This window comes from Copadichromis virginalis, linkage group LG15 (genome assembly GCF_057382275.1).
Source record: "Copadichromis virginalis isolate Kocher_CV1m ecotype Utaka linkage group LG15, C_Virginalis_male_GT1.1, whole genome shotgun sequence".
NCBI classification, from domain to species: domain Eukaryota; kingdom Metazoa; phylum Chordata; class Actinopteri; order Cichliformes; family Cichlidae; genus Copadichromis; species Copadichromis virginalis.
Genome location: NC_140632.1, coordinates 40,633,260 through 40,654,707, shown reverse-complemented (window position 1 = coordinate 40,654,707; position 21,448 = coordinate 40,633,260). Strand labels below are relative to the sequence as shown.

Genomic DNA, 21,448 nt, shown 5'->3' with positions numbered 1-21,448 from the left:
CAGGAGGCGTGGTCTGGAAACACAGGGCGTTGTGATTAGCTGGGAGACTATGGTAGCCCCGCCTTCATATGCGCTGTGTAAACAAACACACACTGGGCATGCGTCACTGTAATAATGGAGGACTGTCTTTTCTAGCCGGACTGATGTTGTCCGTATTGCAACTCTGTTACCTGTGATCGGAGAGCAAACAACTCCCCTTCATTTCAGCGTGTGTAAGTTAAAGTTTGTCACTTGTGAAGCGGCTCACTTTGAGGGGAGCAGAAATAACTGTTAAGTTTGCGCATGAGAAACTAACGGTGAGCAACAAGCCATGTTTGCTAGTTGGTTAGCAGCTGTCAGATCTCCGAGTCCGCAGCACTTCTGCTATTAACTTCTACCAGTTTTGACGGTAGGATCTGCGCTGTCCGTAAATGTTGGCTACTTAGTGGTTACTTTTGAACATTAGGGTGTTTTTGATTTTTGTTGACTTAACTTTTAATTCTCGGGTCGCAGAACAAGCTATGTTGCAGATAGCATTTTAGCTAGCGGACTAGCTAAATATTTTTCCGAGGAGATGCGCTGTAAGTGGGCTACCACGTGTGAGTGACGTTCTGCTGAGCCAATCACATGCCGAAGATAAGACTGAGTCGGGACTGTGTCCAATCACAGAGGATCTCCGAGTCTTCCAGTAAAGTCCGTTAAGACAGAGTGCAGCGTTGCCTTTAGCTAAAAGTTGAGTATGTGTGTAATCGGAAATCGATTTTTGTGATACACAATGTTTAGTTAAACTAATTACTTCGGGAGTTTACGTTATTATTCTGTTAAAGAATAAACTAATCAAATATAGTTTATTGTGTGTTATTACTAAAGGTGGAGGCTTGGTTAAAGTTTTTTTTGAATTCACAAACCTGAAACGAGGCTGTAGATGGTGTTTGGGATCCGTGTGTTTATGTTCTGGTCCCAGTCTGGGTGGATGTTTTGCTGGGAGTGCTTTTGACTGAGGAGAGGTTTTCAGTTTTCATGAAGTTAGGAAAATGTTCACAAGCAGACAATAATGTAAAATCACAGAAGTTATTGCTGCGATGCTTGGTATAGTTCAACTTGGTGATATGTCCGAAACTGTGTTTGTTGATATAATTAATTATCACGAGAAGTCTCAAATAAGCATTTATTTCTAGTTTAAATGCTTCAAAGTGCGAATTGTTACTGGGTGTGGTTGTGGTGCCTTTGTTGAAACTGTAGTGCCCAGCACTGCTATGAGGTTGTGGTTTATTACATCCTGTGTAGAGATTTTAATTTGAATTATGATTATGGCTTTTAACAGTTATGAAAACAAGCTAATCAGGATAAGATTACTTTTTTTTTTTTCATATTCATTTGAAGATTTTGTTTTGTCTTTGTAGTAAAATGAGACCAGATACAGCCTCAGGTCAACGCAATATTTTCAGAAGTAAAAGTTGCAGAAAGGATCTGTAGCATCATTAATGTTTGTGTGTGTTTATATAAAGCATTTTGGTTGGTTGTTAGCTTCAGCTCTACTTAGTTCTGTGTGTGGAGACCAAGCATCTCTCCTGAGGTGTGTGAGTCTGCTGCTGTCTGGGCCTTTTTTAGGCCTCGTCTGCACCCAGAGAGATCCCACTGTGGAAGCTGTGGGCCAGCAGGTATTGACAGTTGCTCTTGCGAAACGGCCTTTGTGGTCAAAACACCCACTAGTCGGGCAACAATCAGTCCCTGTGAGCTTGACTTTTTTATGTATTTATGTAGTTTTTTTATTGACTTTTCTTTAAAGTTAAAGGGTATCATCTATAAACAAAGAAAAAATTTTAAAGGCCATAAAAACTGGATATTTGACAAATTAATGACTTATCACAGTAAATAATTGACCAAAATCATTGTTTTTGCTGTAATTGAGCAGCCTTGTTCCTGTGTGCTGATTTCAGAAGGTTTTAGGTTTTATCATAGATAACATTAGTCTTTGTAATGTAAAAGTGAAACTGGCTCCAAAGTTACACAGAGTATTTTTTTTTTGTTTGTTTTTCAAGTTTGTATTAAAAAATTGATGTTCTGGTTTTATCACCTGGCAGTGTGTTTGAGATGATCAGTTAAGTCTGTTAAATGGCACAGAGGGGTTCAGACGTGGTCACAGACTTAAAAGAGGAACTGTGAACCTGTGGGGATGGTGGATATCTGGTGAATGTCACTGATTGTGGTGTTTGTGATCACTGCGGCAGATCAGTTAGAATATATGAGAGAAGATGCTTGAATGGTTTCCTGTACTTAACTGACAGGCTGTGCAGATTTTCACTTTGTGTGTATATGAATGTAGAGCACATGATTAAAAAAAATGCATAGCAACTAACGTTAATAAAGAGCAACATCAGCTAAAGGCAAAGTCACAACAAAGAAACTGAGTTACTCCCAGGATGCTCCCACAGATGCTCCATTGATGCTAAGCGTGCTGCATTGTCTGAATGTATGCTTAACTGTCAGGCAAACAGACATAATCGTGTTTATGTTTTCCAGAGTTGAGGTCACAATAACACTCCCAAGATGACCACAGACACGCCAGCCCAAAGTGTGGGCTGCAGGGTGATGACATTCACCCCCTCCAAAGAGGAGTTCAAGGACTTTGGACGTTACATTGCCTTTATGGAGTCACAAGGAGCGCACAGAGCTGGGATGGCAAAAGTAAGTTGCTTCTGTCTTTTTGTCACTTTTTGTTTAGCAGAGCAGAGAAACGCTGCGAATGTCTTTGTACAACAGCTGTTAAAGACTTTTGAACCAAAGCACAAAGTCAGAAGCCAGTCGTTTCCTGTTCATTAGTGTTTAGAGGATCACATCTGAAAGTTTGCTCTTAGTGTGAAAACATGAACCTAACAGGAAGTTAGGTTAACTGGTCGTGTTCAATGTTGACATATTCAGAGTTTTATCATCCTTTTAGTTACTTTAAATAGTCGCTTATAACATTTGTGTTGCCATATAAATGTTCTGAAGAGGCAGATGTAAGAGGAGTCTGAGACTCCTGTGCTATTGTTTAAAGCTAATGTGCCTGTAAAGTCACTCATTAAAATAACATAACTTGTGCACTGATTCATAGCCGTACTTCCTGTGTCATCTTTACATACACACAATGGTATCTGTCTACACAATTTCCATCAATTGTTAAAATATGTAAAAAAAAAGAAAAAAAGACTTAAGACAGGAAGATAAATGTATTTTAAATAATAATAATATCAATGATAATATGTAAAAGGGGTGAGAAATTCAGTGTGATACTAATTCCAGAAATTCACTATTTTCCTTCTGCTGTTGCCCTGAGTTTCTCTCATCTGTGCTCCTTGCAGGTTATTCCTCCTAAAGGCTGGAAACCCAGAAAGACTTATGATGATATCGATGACCTGGTGATTCCCGCTCCCATCCAGCAGGTGGTTACCGGCCAGTCAGGACTATTCACACAGTACAACATCCAAAAGAAGCCCATGACTGTCCATGATTTCCGCAAGACCTCCAACATGGACAAGTCAGTTTACTCAATGAAAGTTTGCATGAATGGGTTTCAGCGACTGTGACCTCTGCTCAGTCTTCTTTGAATATCTCTCTCTGTAGATTCTGCAGCCCACGATACGTGGATTTTGACGAGCTGGAGAGGAAGTTTTGGAAGAACCTGACCTTTAACCCTCCACTTTACGGTGCTGATGTCAGTGGAACGCTATACGATCCAGTGAGTGGTGATAGGCTGCATACATGGAACTTAAATATATTAAATTCTGTTTGTGGTAGACAGGTGGGGTTGTTAAAAAATGTAGTTTACACATTCCTCCTGTGCCAGTGTTATTACCTGAGTATTTGTGATAAATCGTTGAGCGATAGAATCAGCTGGCTCTCAGAGAACCTCTCTTCCGGCGCCTATCTTCAAGTTCAGTGTCTTGACTGCCGTCTCTGTTCTGCAGCCTCGGTGAGCTCAGAGCAAATGAAGCAGCTCTACCTGTTGCAGATTCGGACTAGTCTGGCACTCCAAGATCAGAAAGATTACCGTTCCCAGCTGGGGTCCAACGAATTGTAATCTCTCATGGAAAGAGAGAATCTGTGGAGGAACGTGTGGATAGAATTGAGGCAAACTGATGGGAAAATACAACCACATATTATACACTGGAGCTAGCTTGTTACTAGCTGCACTACTAAATTGATAAACTGGGATGCGGTTGTTCTCATAGATTAAAAAAAGAGACTTTTATGTTCACAAACTCACATCTTTCTTCATTCCTTAGTTTTCCTGATCAGTTAAAGGTAAATCAGTTTCACACATACGGTTAGTCGTCCTGACTTGCAGCCTGTGTGAATCCTTCCTCTGCAGGATGTGACTGAATGGAACATTGGTCGTCTCAACACTATCCTGGACATTGTGGAGAATGAGAGTGGCATCAAGATCAAGGGTGTCAACACGCCCTACCTGTACTTTGGGATGTGGAAGAGCGCCTTTGCGTGGCACACAGAAGACATGGATCTATATAGCATCAACTACCTGCACTTTGGAGAGCCAAAGTCCTGGTAGGGTCACTGACAAACCTCACCTTTGTTTGAACGAGTGAATATTAACACATATCTAGTTTTTGTATTTAGCAGAAGTCTGTTTGCCAAAGCAGCCAGTTTACAAAACAGTTTAGAAAAATCCTTTAAAAATGTCTTTGTTTGTTTATTTACTGTTGAAAACATTCAGTTATTGTTTCTGTTCATGTAGTTATTACTTAAAGTGAAGCAGGGATCTCATCCACCGATTGGAGCATTTTTGACTCTGGTGTAAACGTCACAATCACCTTTTTCAGTATTTCTGTACGTTTGTTACTTCTTAGGTACGTCGTCCCACCAGAGCAAGGGAAACGTCTGGAAAGGCTCGCCAAGGGTAGGTGACAGAACCCTTATTGTTGTCTTTAAGCTGCTTGATCACAGAGTCGATGCCTGAAGTGACTTCAGCTTATTATGTGTAGATGTATGAATCCAATCCAATTTTATTTATAAAGCACTTTAAAATACCCAGCACAGGAACAAAGCGCTGTACAGAAAATAAGTTAAAACAATAGAATAACAGAAAACAGCAAAATAAATAAATAAAACACATAAAACATAAAATTAAAACAAAAACAAGATAAAACGGCATCGAATCACCTAAAAACAACTGAAATAAAAATAAAAACCAACATCTCACGTGGTGTCAAAGGTCAGGGTAAAGAGGCGGGTTTTCAAGAGTGACTTAAAAACAGGTAAAGAAGTGGCCTGTCTGAGCTCTAAAGGAAGCTCGTTCCACAGTTTGGAGCTGCTACAGCAAAAGCAGGATCTCCTCTAAGTTTACGCCCAGTCCTGGGTACATGCAGGAGCAGCTGATCAGCTGACCTGAGAGAGCGGGTGGGTGTATAAGGCTGTAGCAGCTCAGAGAGATAAGATGGAGCTAGGCCATGGAGAGCTTTTAAAAGTAAATAAAAGAATTTTAAAATGAATCCTAAAAGAAATGGCAGCCAGTGAAGTGAAGCTAAACCAGGGGAAATGTGCTCAAACTTTCAAGTGCCAGTTAAAAGACGAGCTGCGGCATTTTGAGTAATATATGATGCGCTGACCCCAACATGAAGTGCATTACAGTAATGCAGCCGAGTGCTAACAAAGGCGTGGATCGCTGTCTCAAAGTGCTGCCGCGAAAGAATTGGCTTTATTTTTGCAGCTGCCTGAGCTGAAAGAAGCTCGATTTTACCACTGCCGTATGAAAGGGGAAGTCCAGTGTACACTCAGAAAGCACCCCAGAGACTGTAACGGCAGTGATGTTTACATATCCCACATAACTGTTTTACACTAAACCATTTAAATAAAAAGAGCCAACGAGGCCCAACTGCACTGCTGCTGATGAGATCCTGTTTCCAGGTTTCTTTCCAGGTAACGTCCAGGGCTGTGAAGCCTTCCTGCGCCACAAGATGACTTTAATTTCACCATTCATCCTGAAAAAATATGGCATACCATTTGAAAAGGTAATCTTTTATTTAATTTGCGTTGTCTTACATGCAACACTAAATGGTGATGAACAGATAAGCAGAAAAAATAAAATAAAACATTCATCTTATACTGATCTGTGTTGTTCTCGACTCAGGTCACTCAGGAGGCCGGGCAGTTCATCGTGACGTTCCCGTTTGGTTATCACGCTGGTTTCAACCACGGCTTCAACTGCGCCGAGTCAACTAATTTTGCCACTCAACGATGGATCGATTACGGCAAACAAGCAACGCTGGTACATAACGACGTTTGAACGGCACTGAGTATAACTCCACAGCTGGTTTATTTATAGTGAAGTGAATTCTTATCAACTTCGTAGTGTGTTAAGAGTGTTTTCCTCTCAGTGTTCATGCCGGCAGGACATGGTGAAGATCTCCATGGACGTATTTGTACGCAAGTTTCAACCTGAACGTTACAAGCTGTGGAAGGCAGGGAAAGACAACGCTCCCATCGACCACTCCAAGCCCACGCCGGAGGCCGCCGAGTTTCTGAAAGAAGACAAAAAGATCGGACCTTCAAAGGAGAGTCCTGCTGAGGTGCCATCCGAGGAGCCCAACACTGCTGTCCAGGAGGACAAAAGGTCTGATTTATAGTCACTACTAACCCACTGCTCCTATATTCACGGAGTTTTCTGATACGGATGTGAACCGGTCGTAATAAATCATTGTTAAATGCTCAAAATCTTTACCCAAACTATTTATATGGCATATAAACCAATTTTAAGTACAATAACAATAATCAGCTAAAGCTAATTAGTTGAATTAAAACATGCATCCACCATAAAGATGAAAATTTGAGTCACTGCAGATTTGCAGATGTTCTCAGCTTAAAGATTGCAGTGATTCAGACTGTTTCCAGTACAGAGGTGGTTCTGTCTCCACTCAGAGGAGCAGCACTGACACAAATCTCTTTAGGCTCTGCCAGAAGTGATTGAGCATAGGCTGTGACAGATTATGTGATTTGCTCTCACATGTCAGCCTCACTCGGAGTCAGCTAGGGGTGGGGGAAAAAATCGATACTGTGTAGTATCGTGATATTTTGTTTGCTAATAATGTATCGATACAGGGACAGCAGAAATCGATATTTTGTTACAAACAACTTTTTCTCTGAAGTCAACATGCTCTGCAGTCAGAGCATGTTGACTTCAGAGCACGTTGATCCTTTTTCTGAGCAAGAATCCTGACATTCCTTCACTGTCCAAATGTGTTTAACTTTTTTTTTGGCAGCAATAAACATGACAGTTTACTTATTTTAATTTAAGACATGTTTTATTTTAATTAAGTTTAAAACTTTTTTATTTAATGTAAAGTTATATTTTTTTAAATTTACTTTCAAATTCTTCAGTTGCTGAAGGGGCTGCATAGTTTTCATAAATTGCATAGTTCAGAATAGCTGTAATTGTACCAGATGGTTGCATTCAGTTAAGTTGGACTAGACTGTAATACAAACCGTTCAGTTTGTCAACAATAAAACTGAAATGAGAGAAAGACTGAGTGCGAGACTTTGATATTAGATAAAATGAATATTGATAAAGTTTACCTTTATGTGCAGAATTTAAATATCGCAAAATATTTTTTAAAAATCGCAATAATATCGTATCGTGCGTTAAGTATTGTGATAATATCGTTTCGCGAGTTGTATGGTGATTCCCACCTCTAATGTCAGCCTCACTCGGAGTTGTTAGTTTGTTCGCGGCAGTCTTTGAGAAACACGGTTTAGTTTTGAGTCCTGTCCAACATGTCTTCGATTTGCTCTCCCAAGTATCAGTCCAGAGCCTCACACTGGGACTAAACGTCAGCTTGAAGCTGTCAAAGCCTCTGAAGATGTCAAACCTGAGCTGCCAGTGGCGGAGGTGGAGCCAAAGGAGGCGGAGGTGGAGCCAAAGGAGGTGGGGGTGGAGCCAAAGGAGGTGGGGGTGGAGCCAAAGGAGGTGGAGGTGGAGCCAAAGAAGGCCAAGCTGTCACGTAAGGAGTCTCCAACTAAAGTGACCAGCAAGGCAGAAAAAGGTACCTCAGACTTCACACCAATGTTCCCTCACACAAACTCCCTGAGCCGACACTTGGACCACTGTGAGCAACAGCAGACGTGTGCACTGTGGTCACGCCAGCATCCAAGTTACATGTTTATTAAAATAATCAAATTACAGCGTTTATGTTAGACTACTTTTAACTGCTTCAGCCCACTTACAATTAAAATTTTAAAGACCTCTTGTTTATGACCTGTGCAGCATGTTAACACTATTGGAAGTAAAAATAACTTGAATATGTGAAATAAAGTGAAGATTATAAAAAGACTCTGTGGCACACTGAACCCATGTCCTGTAAAAGTTTGGGGGCAAAGTGCTAGTCTGTGTATCTCAATGAATCTCTTTCAGACACAGTGAAAGTCAAGGAGGTGAAGAAGGAGAAAGGGACCAAACCCCAGCCTAAAGCTCAGTCCAAAGCCAATGCCAAGAAAACTTCAAACAGACGAAGTCCGCTGAAAAAAGAGAAGAACTGCGTGGTGGCTATGGAGGTCTTTCCTCCCGAGTCCACTGAGAACCAGGTGGTTTCTCTGGGCGCTGAGGAGACCGCTGGAAGCGAGGAGCCTCCACTGGACAACAGCTGCAGCAAAGTGTTTCAGAGGACGCTGAGTCCCGCAGACGTCCTGCACGTCCACAGCTATGCCAAAGGAGACTACGGCGACGGAGAAGTGCTGTACAGAGAGGAGAAGACGAGTGAGGATAGCGACCATGAAACCGAGGAGGACAACTGTCATGTTGGCAAAGCAGTGAGTGGACATGTATTTAACATTGTAAGTTACCCACTGCTGTAGTTTTTGCACTTTTCTGGCCTTGTCATTCCAAGATGTGTGATCTTTGTACTGTTCTAAACATTTTCTCCAGTCTTTGGTTCGTGTGTTTGTCCAAATGCATACATGCAGCCATCAACACTCTTTGCTACTTTCCACGACTGCATTACTTTAACTATACCATCGCTAACTAAGAATTCTGGTGCAGCCCAGTCTCGTCATCTAGTGGTGTGTAAGCCTTTTTTACTTTCATGCTCAGATATTATCAATATAAAAACACCCTAAAATGATGAAGGCGCAGGCCTCTGGAGAATGATGCATATATGGTGCAAACATGATCAACTGCAAACTAGCTGTGTGGCCTTTTGAAAATGCTGTTTCTCTCCAGCAGGTGGCAAAAGCGATGGCAGGACTTCGAGACTTTGAGACTGACCTTGGGCAGCTTCCAGGACACCATCCACTCATAAAAGACGGCATGAGTGATGAAGGTGTGTCTGAACACTTTAAGGTCCCATTATCTGCATGTAGTTTATATTTGAGAGGTAATTAAGCCACCTTTGACTTCAAAGCCAATAACAGAATTAGATTAGTGAAACTAAACAAACCAGGCCTCTGTCATTCCTAATGCTGTTTTAGCTAAATGTGTTGTCTTTGCTTTTTGTGCCTCAGAGACTCCAGAAGAGCCGCCCCCAGTGGAGGCAGGGGGTGTGGAGGGTGAGGGCTGGGCCAAGCCTCTGGCTCACCTGTGGCAAAGCAGGCCACCCAACCTGAAGAAAGAGAGGGAGTACAACCAGCGAATAGGCTCCAAGCCTCCATACTGCTCCATCTGTTTGCTCTTCCACACATACCACCAGGTAATTCGCAGCAGAGCAGACCTGCTCCTCACCAGTCCACCGAGACAAAACCAGATATGGTACAGGCCCCCGCAGCATCTGAACATGCAAGTAATATAGTGTTCTTTGGTGAGATGAGCCAAGCCAGGTGAGGTTTGCTAAAAGGGATTTTTATCAGAACAGTTGCATCATGGGAAGTTTACACTGTTTTAATTGGTCCAGACTGTATCTTCTGATACATCACAGTACAGAGTAAATCCAGCCTCACGGCAACTTCATTTACCAAACTGCATCTACATGAATTCAATGAATGTACTTGGTAGTGTCGGGCCATATGTAAAGATTTCCCACCGACACCTGTCAGTCCAATAATCGACGATGGGCGATACATTCGCGCACGCGCAGACTTTTTGATGGGCAATGTAATCATGCACGGACTGATTTGCCCGTTTACAACACAGAAGTTCAAACATGGACGAACTAATTTCCCCCCCAAAATTAGGGCTGTCGTTGATATGTTCGTCCAGTCCAACTCTCGTACTTGGCATTGATCCTCTTTATGGCTGTTCGTGCAAACTTGAACAGACTCCAGATTTTCCATTTTAAACAAAAGTCCGTCATCTGTGAAATCTTCAAACGTTCCATTCATAGACTGAATGTCGTGTCATATCATCTATATTTACCTTTTTCCTCAACTATTTTCCCTTCTTTCATCCTACAAACATCTCATCTTCAGTACTGGTTTCCAGTCTGCTAATATTAGCGCTGTACCTTAATGTGTGACTGTTTTGCTTCTTAGATGTTTGATTGATCATAATCAGGTTTGAATATGGAGCGACTCCAAAAATAGTATTTTTGACAGCTAATCAGGGCGCGTAAGATTACGGAGCATTTAAACCTCTGCGGCTGAAGATGAAAGCAGTAAATTGTGTGTTTCGAGAGACAAACAGCAACTCTTAACAGAGTCCACATGTGTTTGTTGTGACTGCTGTCAGACTGAGTGTGCGAACAGCATCGACACGCACGTGGTGGTGGCCGGGGAGCGGATGCGAACCAAACCTCTGATTCCTGAGATGTGTTTCACCACCACCACAGAGGACGACGCTGAGTGTGAAGAGCAACCGGTCACTCCTCGTCTGGAAGAAGATGGAACCAGTCTCCTCATCAGTTGCTCACAGTGCAGCGTGAGAGTTCATGCATGTCAGTACACGCATGTGCGCCTGCACACACACGCACTCTTCAAGTAGGAGTGTTAGTTTATATCTAACCTAGCCTTGTTTGACATATGAGTGTTTTCATCAGAGGCTTTTCCTGCTTTAAAACGAGTCTTTAAGTGTGACCACTATACGCACAAATGATGTTTCAGCGAGAAGAAGAATTTTTGTTTCAAAATAGTTTATCGAAATGACCAGAGAACAACGAGGAATTAAATTCAAAGAACAAAATAGAATATGAAGTCTTTTACGCTCCTGAGTAATCATTTCATTACGAGTTTGAACCGATGCAAAGGCCAAACAAAACAGAGGACATTTCATACACAGCATTTGTCATATCATCAGTTATTAATCATGTTATAAAAATGGAATCATTAAAGCTTTTCATAGTTCTTCAGTGTTTCACTGACGTCTCAAAGTTTGCATTTCTATCTTCCAGCCTGTTACGGTGTCGATCCAGCCAGTGTGAACAAGGAGTGGAAGTGTGCACGCTGCAAGGCCAACGCCATGACTGAGGTCAGCCAATAATTGTGGCTGTTTTTACTCTTTATCGAGCCGTGCAAGTTAGCATGAATCCAGTTGGTAGTCAAGGGATTTGTTTCCTAACGGCTTCTAAAAGTGGAACTGTCCATCCTGCTTCTTCACAAGTCCCACATTCCAAATCTTGAAAAGATATTTTACACAATCACTATTTGCACCATTAACGTGTAACATGAATTACATTAATTAACGTGTAGTGTTTTTTTTAAGGGTGTTGAATTATATTAATTTAGTAGATGTGATGGTTTTACAGTTACCTGTTTTCTACACCAGAGAGAAGAAAAACGTCACTTTTTACAACTTGTAGGCAGATCATTTGATACCGTTGGAGTTACAAGCAAAAGATTACTTGCCTAAAACAATCAGATACATTAAATGCTACATCAGTTTATAATTAGCTTGCATCTTGATAATGTACTGATATGCACCACTGCATGAAACACATTATTATAAATAGAGACTCGAAGGAGAGACTGCTTTGAGTCCATTAGATTTATACTCTAACACTTTGGTAGTGCAGGGTTGCTGAATGAAGAAAGGATTAGGCTACTAATTACTATTTATGAATACAACACACACACACACACACACAAATAAAGCAGTTATCTCCCCCCTGACCCGTCATCCTGGCTCCCCGTTGCCGTCCCGTCCCCAGGCAGGGACGATATATAGACAGAGGGAGATGGAGTATTTGTTATTTATTCATCAGGATTGAAATATTTCTGCCTACATGTGTGGTTGTCATGTTTGATCATGTGATTAAACACTGAATTAACTGCCTCGTTCATCACAGTTTAGAAAATAAATTCAGTGTTTCAAAAATTCATCACGGAGAGGAAGAAGTGTGTGTGCAGTCGTTTTCAGGTTTGCACCTTTTCTTGAGCTCTGCTGTGACAGAACCTGAAACTGCTGCAGGCTGACTTCATCACAACTGTGTGAACTTAATGTGACTTGACTGTAACAGATGTTCATTAATATGTAAAAGACGAATACTTAAGCTGTAATGTGACAGTGAGGAACTTGAACAGATCCATTGGGTCCCTAATTTTACCTCCCACGTGTTTGAATAAACTTTTAGATCAGACACATTGTGTTTGATATCTCCAACCACATCATAGACATTGATTTATTAAATCCATATTTAGATGTTAGCTACCAGATGTTCTGTATTTTCATCATCTCGCTCTTTTTTGTAGAATTGCTGCCTGTGTTCATTGAGGGGCGGAGCTTTGCAGAAAGCCAACAATAACAAGTAAGTCATTTAAGATACATTAGTGAGTGAGCACATCTGATCATGTGGTGCATCTCGAGATTAAATTCTGTTCTTAGAAACAGAAATCCTCTTGTTTTATTTTCCTCTCTTTCTGTCAGAGAAAATGCAGCAGGTAGCTTTTACCAGCCACATGAGATCTCTGTCTCTGCAAGAAGTTGAATATAATTCAGGGCCTGGCCAAGAAGCCAGGTGGTAGGAAATCATGAAATTGGAAGGATAAGAGCGTGCATGTTAGCAGGAACTGAAAGATAAATTCAAGGGGATTATTCTTGAGTAAATCAGGTGGGGATTTTGTCAGTCTGTGAGACGGTTATTTTAAAAAAGAAAACATTAAAATGTTAAAATGAGTTGCTATCTTGGTGCCTGGAGGCCCTTATTACATCTAGACGGCCTGCAAGTAAAGTGTAAGTGGGGAAACGTGGGTGTGATTCAGTAATGGACTTGACTTCATTGTTTTGTGTGATGATGCGCACAAAATTGACTCCCCTGCCATCTGATTCATTTTGCTGTATCTTTGCTTGGATAATTAGAACCATAAAAACAGATGAAGAAAACAAACAACATCAAACTGATGCTGCCTGTGGTCGGGTGTGACCTCTTTGTGGGGGTGTGTTTGTGTGTTGCAGGTGGGTACACGTGCTGTGTGCGGTTGCTGTGCTGGAGGCACGCTTTGTCAACATCACAGAAAGAAGTCCTGTGGACTTGAGTGGGATCCCACTGCAGAGATTCAAACTGGTAAGTTCACATTTTTATGAAGAAGGAAATTCGAGTCTGAAAGCTGCTAATTAGAGTGAAAGTGCGGCCTCCAAACAAACAACGTGAACAAAACAAAGATACCAGCAAGTACAAATAATGTCACGAACAGAGAGAGAAGCTGAAATCTTAGGACGTTTAACACTTCCTCTACACAGATGACAGCAGTTTATCATTAGTTATATCTCTTTAGAAGAAACACTGTTGTTCTGAAGAGATGACACTAAAAAGTGTGACACGGGTTTCTTTATGTAGTCGTCTGCTACAGATTGTGATTAGAAGCATTTCAGGACCCAGTACAGACTTTAAGCTGGCGAGGTGTGATTGCGGATGACGCTCAGGTGCGTCTGGACTCTGGCCCAGCGACAGGGAGGTGTCAGTTCAGGTGGTCGCCCGCGTATCCATCGGCGCTGGTGACGAGGTGGGTCCGGAGGTGGCGGTGCGGCAGGTGTGGCCGTGAGCCGAGGCTCCCAGACGGGTTGGCGGGCGGCCGGTGGGCAGGCCTCTGGTGGAGGTGAGGCCGGTCTGGCCAGCATGCCGACTTCAGGCTTAGCAGGACCCTCGCACGCCCCGACCTCCATCTCCGGCGGGTGAGGTCCCTCGTGCGCCTCGTCCTCTGGCCCCAGCTGGGTAGGTGGTGGGGGTGGAGGTTGCTCGGCTACCCTCCTTCGGGGAGAAGAAACCGGGTCGGGCCACTGCCGGGCACCAGCCGCTCCTACCCGAGGAGTGGGTACAGGTGCAAAGACAGGTTGGCTGGTCTCACTCTAGGGGCCGGCGCGGGTGCACTCCCACACAGTCGAGGGTCGCGGGTGTGGGTGGCGTCGGCCAGGACCCAGTCTAAGCTGCAGTTCTTCCCATTGTTGCCACCTGCTCCCTCCACGTGGTCCCCATTTGGGCCAGCTCCTCTCCTGGCTGGCCCAGTACTGGGTCGGGCGTGCCCCCATCCTGGGTTTTGGCACCCCTGGAAACGACCCACAGCAGACCTGCCCACACATTCATGCTTTTCAGCATTTACTTTTATTTGCACGGTTGCTGTGACACACAGATGGCTGCAGCTTTGCAGCCACACACACCAACAACATTGACAACAGACAGGACCCAGTACAGACTTTAAGCAGGTGTGATTGCAGATGCCGCTCAGGTGCGTCCGCCTCCCCTGCAGCAGCACTGCAGACCACGCCCCTCCACAGTCATGATGCAGCTAGATACAGTACAGTTGTTCGAGATAGCAGAAAAACAGCTGTGTTACGGTTAAACTCTAAAGAGGTTAAAATATCTTAGATTTCCTGACAGTGTAGCTCCTAACATGATGGCACATAAGATGAATTCTGTATGTTGGTAGTAGTGCTTTCATGTCACCTGCTCAGCGTCACTTTGTTATCAACCAATTTACTGATTTTAGGATATTATGTGAACCAAGATACTAGGGGGGACTAATTTTATGGCGTACTTGCAGACAGTTCCTGCTGTTAAATACCAAGTACAAGGGAGCTTCTAGTGACACGACAGTGTCCCTGATGTGGCCGTAACTGTTCATATGTTTGAAATGGAAATGTGTGAAAGAAGAGGGAAGATGTTGGAGATGAGTTACCAGGTACATTTAATACTTGGTATGAGGGCAGTTTGTTCCTTGAAGTTTTGTTAATAAAAAATAATTTCATAGACTAAAACGAATTTTCTTTCACTTCAAACAGAAATGTTACTACTGTAAGAAGCGGATGAAGAAGGCGTCCGGCTGTTGCGTGCAGTGCTCTCACGGGCGCTGCCCCACCGCCTATCACCCCACCTGTGCGCAGGCCGCCGGGGTGCTGATGCAGCCAGATGAATGGCCGTTTGTGGTACACGTTACCTGCTGTCGACACAAAGGTCCCGCTCAGATTGAGGTAAAAAACAAACAAACGTTATTTTATACCCCAAACTTCCCCAAATATCAGATTTATGAAGCCGTTTGCAGTCGCACGCATAAAAATACTTTTTTCCCTTTGACAGCGCAATAAGGCAGCCATGCACGAGCTGACCGTGGGACAGAAGGTCATATGCAAGCACAAGAATGGGCGCTACTACCAGTGTGACGTGGTGCAGCTGTCCAAAGAGACGTTCTACGAGGTCAACTTTGACGATGGTTCTTTTAGCGATAACCTTTTCCCCGAGGACATCGTGGTACGTTCCACTACCTTCTACGTCTTTTCATTTTGTAAAGAACACAAAGTGGTTAAACATACTCTCAGGGAGTGGTCTCTTTAATAAAGGAGACCACACAGAATTTAAATAAACTTAATGTGAGGAAATGTCGATCAGCTGTCTCCAATAAGCTGCCTGCTGGTGTGGAGAGGCTGAACCGCCCTCTTCACAACCTGACTCGCTGCAGCGATGGCGTCCCATTACTGTACCGCGCTCAGAGCCAGTGAGCCGTTAGCTCGTTCACAGGTGTTTGTAAAGGCTGGTTTCATGTGGCAAAGGGACCCAGTGTCCATATATTGTGTATCCTTGTAAACAAGCCTAGATGTCGACTTTGTACAGCAGTTAGTTGGCAGTAACATCCCAGCGTCAAAACAGTGAGTCGCAGAGATTAGCTAACAGTTTTAGCTTAAAACCGGCAAAGCTGAAACTGTTTAAAGGAAGTTAACGTAAAAAAACCTTAAATTCAGAAATGTTGCCAGTGTAATACAGTGGTGTGGTCATGATGAAGATGATGAAGACGCTGGGCAGCCTCCTGGTTAGCCTGTGAAACAACAACCACTCGTTGTGAGACTGTGAAGCTGGTATGAGCCATGAATATGAAGCAAACTGTGCTGGATGTCAAAGGCGATGCTCGTGTGTTTGCTTTCTTTTAGCAGACATTTGTTCAGACGTGTAAATGCACGTCGACACCCTGAGTTATCCACAGCGTGTGTGTCACTGCAGTAGACGGCAGCGGTTTAACCCTGCACTATATTTGGGATATTTTCACAGCTTGTCCCTGCAGGCAGACAGTTCATCCACCTGTGCTCGCCTTAAAGCCACCACACACCTTTGACAGTCATGTTACACAGCAGTTCCTGATTATAAGCCTCTGGAGTAATCCAAACATCATCTAGTGCTTCACACTTGACCCGAGCATCAGAACAGCTGACACTGCCATATTTCATGTCAGGTTGCATCAGATATTTATCCTCCTTTCACGTTTCTTTGAACTTGGTTTGTTTTTTGCCTGTTAGAACCGAGACTGCGCTCAGCTTGGACCACCGCCGCAGGGTGAGGTGGTTCAGGTGAGATGGACGGACGGCCTGGTGTACGGGGCCAAGTTTGTGGCAGCTCACGTCATTCAAATGTACCTGGTAAGATTTTTTTTGTCTTCTTTCTCCAGTTTTTAATCATGTAAAGAAAAAACTCTTCAGTGTGTAACAGCAGAGACGGGAACGCAGGCGGGAACCATTTCTGACTTCCAGTAAGGAAGGATGCGTTCGCTGGCGAGCACATCTCCTTCATGCCTCGTATTTCTGATTGGGGAATATTTTCAGAGTAGGTTGGACGCGTAGTAAGAAATCAAAATGCTTTACAGCTTCACATAAAACGAGTCACCTGCTCGGCTTTAAAGGCAGTCGTCTTCTGGCTGTTCCTGGAAACTTCTAGTAAATCAGCAGCAGATTGCAAAGACGTTGTTCAACAAGCTGAATGTTGTTATCTGTTTGTGTCCTGACTCAATGTTTCTGGACTGCAGGTGGAATTTGAGGACGGATCACAACTAACAGCCAAGAGAGATGATGTCTACAGTCTGGATGAAGAACTCCCCAAGAGAGTTAAAACCAGACTGGTACGTTCTCCCGTCTGTCCCATTCAGTGTTCCTTTCAGTTTACTTGGAAGTTCATCAAAATGAAGAAGCACTTTCAGTGACGGTACCATCTCTTTACAGTCGAAAGCATCGGACATGAGGTTCGACGGGATCTTCGAGGAGAAGGAAATCATTCAGGAGTCAAAGAGACAGAGAGTAATCAACTCCCGTTACAGGGGGGACTACATCGAGCCTGTGATCTACAGAGCCATCATGGAGTAACGGCCACTTCCTGTCTGCCCACCCACTCACCAGCAGCACTGACAGACTGAACTGTGCTCACTGTACCTTAACTTAGCAGCTAGCCGCAGAGAGAGTGTAGCTCCAGATGACTTCCTTCAGGACCCGCTTTGGACTGTTCTCTTTTTTCCTCTCCTGTCTGTAAGTCGAGGAAACTGCAGTATTGTTTCATTCAGTTTTTTCCACACAAGTCCACAGACGGGCTGAATCCACGCCCGGCAGCACGCATCAGAAGGAAGCAATACAACAAAAAGCATTACATCAGTCAAGTAGCATTTTGACACAAAGATGTCAATTTAAAAAAATGAGGTTTTGAATCTGCTCTAAACATTTCAGTCTCCTTAGTGTTGATCTAAGCTTAAAGCAAACTCGGCTTTATTTCATTTTGTCCTTTACCATTAGTGCCTGTGATACACTGAGCCCGGCAAGTAACAGGTCAGCAACTTTTTATACGCTCGGATTTACAGTTTCTGACTGTCTGAGTTCGTTAGAACGACCAGCATCGTCCAAAATGTTCACTCTTAAATTTCACTTGATGATTTATTACCCTACACTCGACTGTTGTAGCACAGGAACAAACACGCCTGACTGCACATCCTGTGTTTGCCACTGGTCCAGTTCTCTTCTCTACAGTAGAGAAAAACCAAAACACTCAACTGTTCCAACAGTTGGACTTACTGAAGGAAGGCGTGTGGAAGGGGCTGGTGCTATATGTGCACGCCAAGATTTCCTTCACAGAAATATTTCCCCAGTTACTGGTTCTTAAATATGTGGTAGCGTCACTGAAGCCAGGGCCACAGCAGTAAGGCAGGCAGCTTCTGAGGGGGGAGGCTGAGAACGAGCATCACAGACATACTTCTCGTCTTAAAGGTCATTTATGGAGATGTTTAACATTAAGTGCAGAAATCTTCCATTTTTGCTGACAGCAGCAGCTTCTTTGAGGGTTTTTGTGTTTAGAGTTGAAACTATTGCAAAACGATTGTATTTTCAGAATCAGCTGACGGCTCACACCTGCTGTTAGCTGCAGCAGTGGAAACGCAGAGACATCAAACATCTTAACGTTTACAGTTAATTATTTAAGGAGTCTGATCGAAGAGCTGAATTAACTTTATTCTTCTTCTACCAGTTACTCAAAAGATCAGTTGGTTAACTGATTGAGCTTTTAAAAACGTTACCCCTGAAACTTGCCGGGTTTCAAACTTTGAGGAGGTTAGACTGAAATACTGCCATGCTAATCTAATTGAACACAACTTGCTTGCACGCAGCAGCGCCACAGTGTTACAGAATGAACGGCACCCCCTACTTCACTAAAAGTGGATCAACTTCATAAGAATGTGCAAATTTGCCACAAACCATCAGACTTCCAGCTTGTGAGGCTCATGTACTACCACAGATTGTGGTCAGAGGAAACCATTTGTTTCCTTAAATAGCGTTTCAAAGATGCAGGAGTGACGTTGAAGAGTCGGGACCGTTCCCAACCTTAGAAGGTTCTTCAAGCTGTCCTTTTGGTATTTTTAAAGGTTTAGAGAAACTGTTGATCTGTGACGTCTGTGACAGAAGCCTGAACCGAGGCAGGTGATCAGACCTCGCTGACCGCCAGATTTCTTACTCGGGGCTACATTGTTGCATAATGTAATTCATCACTCGTTAACAAGCTAAACTAGCCAATCGGTTGATCTTCTTCCATTTGGCATCCACAGATGTAAATGATTTGCAGAGTTGGAGAATTAAATGTCCCAATGACGACATTTGGAAAAATCCCCAACCCCCCCCCCCCCCCCCCCCCCCCCACCCCCCTTTAACCCAATAGAAACAGGAGTCTATTAAGCCACAGTGCAGGTTACACAGTTACTCTCACTGGCAAACCTTCCAGCACATCTGGACTGGTGTTCAGTCCAACGACACTCTGATCACCTCTTTGTCAGGCGATCTTGTTACAAGGAGATTATTTTAAACTGCAACCTCAGTGTTTATCTGTAGTGCAGCTGGAACGCCCGAGTTTCTGTACCGAGACTTAATCAGTACCAACAAAAACTTTGCCTTAAATCTGTCAATAACCTGTATTTCTACTCTGATCAGACGACTCCTAATCTGACGGGTTTTAGACACATAGTGAGCATTTTTATGGCGTTTCGAGTTCAGTAACAGCAGTAAACTAAATGTTTTCCACTACAAGTACTTGGGGACAAATAAACAACATATCAGTGAAGTCTGTTGATTCTCCAAAGAGCCTCTTCCTGTGGGTGGACTTTGGTTTCATTGGACTGCAGCTGGTAGTCCTCGTTCAGCTCTAACATCCTCAGTGAGCTTGATGTAGTGGCACATGAACCAGTACACCTTCTACTGGTTCTGGTGTCCCTTCAGCTTGCAGTAGGTCGTCAGCAGCTGCAGTCCAACAGCAAAGCTGGAGTCTGTCAGCAGGGTGACATCCTCTGTGGAGGAGCAGCGCACTGATATTTAGTACAACAAGGACCCTGTGAAGGCGTCAGGAAGGGAAAACAAGATGAACCGTAGCAGCTGAACTTCTTATAAGGGCGAGAGGACTGTCCCAGTACAGGTGGCAAGAAAATAAATTCAATGCTTAAATTTGTCAATAAATATACTTGAGCAACACGACCACGTAAAGTTTGTATGTGGAAAAGACTAATAAGTGTAATATTTCAGAGGATTTTACTTTGATGCTGTTTGAAAGAATCTCCCTGTAACTTTTCCCAGCATTCCCGGCTGCAGGATACAGAAACTGATGACCTATTTCTCTTTGGGAGCGGTGCCATCTAACTCACTGAAATTGCCTCCTTGTCATTAACTGCATTCCTTCACATTTAGCAGAACTGAAATTCGCTTTTTCATGTTTTTACCTGCCTATTTATTAAAGGTGCTTTGAGAAAGCAGCCTCTGCGTTAATAAGAGTCTGCAGTGACCCTGCAGCCGTCGAGGTTGCCGATGTATGTTCTATTTTTTCTACACTATAGAGATGAATTTTAAGGAGTCCATTTGGATTTTTAATGCGCTTTGTTTCCTCTCTCTCCTACTGAAAACTGTGCTTTGCACTTTTATTTAAATTTGCGAGGACATTTGAACAGCTGTGTGCTAAATTTGTTAATGTTTAAGAATGTTAATTGTACATTTATAAGATGTCTTATGGATTGTGTGCTCCCCTCCTCCTCCCGGCCGAGCCTCGGGCGTCACAGAGTTCGTCTCCATCAGGCCGGTGCAGAATGAATTTGTTTTATTCAGAAACTATCAAAAGAGTTTTACGAGAGCGAGTGGGGACGGGATTTTCTTTCAATTCTATTTTGTTGTTGTTTTGTAAAAGCTGTTCTGTGTAAATGTCATTTTAAGATGTTACCTGTCGACACAGGAGAGACCGGTCCACTCTCGTCGTCTCCTCTTGAAGGAAAATATGAAAATACTTCCAGATTATCATCGAAACATTTTGTAAAAAGTCATGTGTTCGTTTCAGTAAAGAAATCTGCTTAAGCACCAGTTGTCTGTCTTGATCTTATCCATATAATTGAGGTAAGCCGTTTCCTGTTTCATTACTAAATGACTTCCCCTTCACTCTTGCTGCTGTCCTTCTGTCACAAATCGCTTCCAATACTCGTCTCTGAGTTTGCAGATGTAACTGTCTTTGTGCTGAACGTCCAATGACCCAACAACTTTCACTTAAGTTCAGACTCAAATTTTAAAGCCTGAAGGTCCTCGGGCAGGTTCCTGTCCTGTGATGTAAGGACGTTTATGTTAATATCAGAGCCTGGTTATTATAGTTAAATAAAAACTACTATTACTACTAAAAGTAACTAAAATAAAGTATTTTGAATATTGTAGCATAGTATAATACCTGCACTGGTTTTCCTTATTTTGCCTCTGATATATGCCCTCCTTACAGTAATCATCACAGAGACTGAAACTAATAAAAACTGAAGTAAAACTAAACAGTTTCAAATAAAATCCACTCTAGAAATTAACTGAAACTAAAAA

General features: G+C 43.0%; 1 protein-coding gene across 5 annotated transcripts; it reads left to right on the top strand.

The window, feature by feature from the left end:
* The first annotated feature begins 68 nt into the window (after positions 1 to 68).
* On the top strand, positions 69 to 20,953 carry kdm4aa (lysine (K)-specific demethylase 4A, genome duplicate a). Of its 5 annotated transcripts, none has more exons than XM_085433418.1 (22): positions 69 to 212; positions 2,503 to 2,667; positions 3,324 to 3,499; positions 3,586 to 3,700; positions 4,334 to 4,527; positions 4,830 to 4,879; positions 5,887 to 5,990; positions 6,110 to 6,247; positions 6,357 to 6,592; positions 7,774 to 8,018; positions 8,387 to 8,781; positions 9,194 to 9,290; positions 9,472 to 9,656; positions 10,631 to 10,835; positions 11,289 to 11,365; positions 12,586 to 12,641; positions 13,289 to 13,397; positions 15,110 to 15,298; positions 15,405 to 15,575; positions 16,613 to 16,732; positions 17,116 to 17,208; positions 17,309 to 20,953. In XM_085433418.1, exons 2-22 carry the CDS (start codon positions 2,530 to 2,532, stop codon positions 17,447 to 17,449), a joined length of 3,234 nt encoding a protein of 1,077 aa, XP_085289544.1. In that variant the 5' UTR covers positions 69 to 212; positions 2,503 to 2,529; the 3' UTR covers positions 17,450 to 20,953. The 5 variants fall into 5 exon arrangements, with proteins under 5 accessions (XP_085289544.1, XP_085289543.1, XP_085289542.1 ...); XM_085433417.1 differs by having other exon boundaries at positions 9,191 to 9,290; XM_085433416.1 differs by having other exon boundaries at positions 8,387 to 8,805.
* The last annotated feature ends 495 nt before the right edge of the window (positions 20,954 to 21,448 follow it).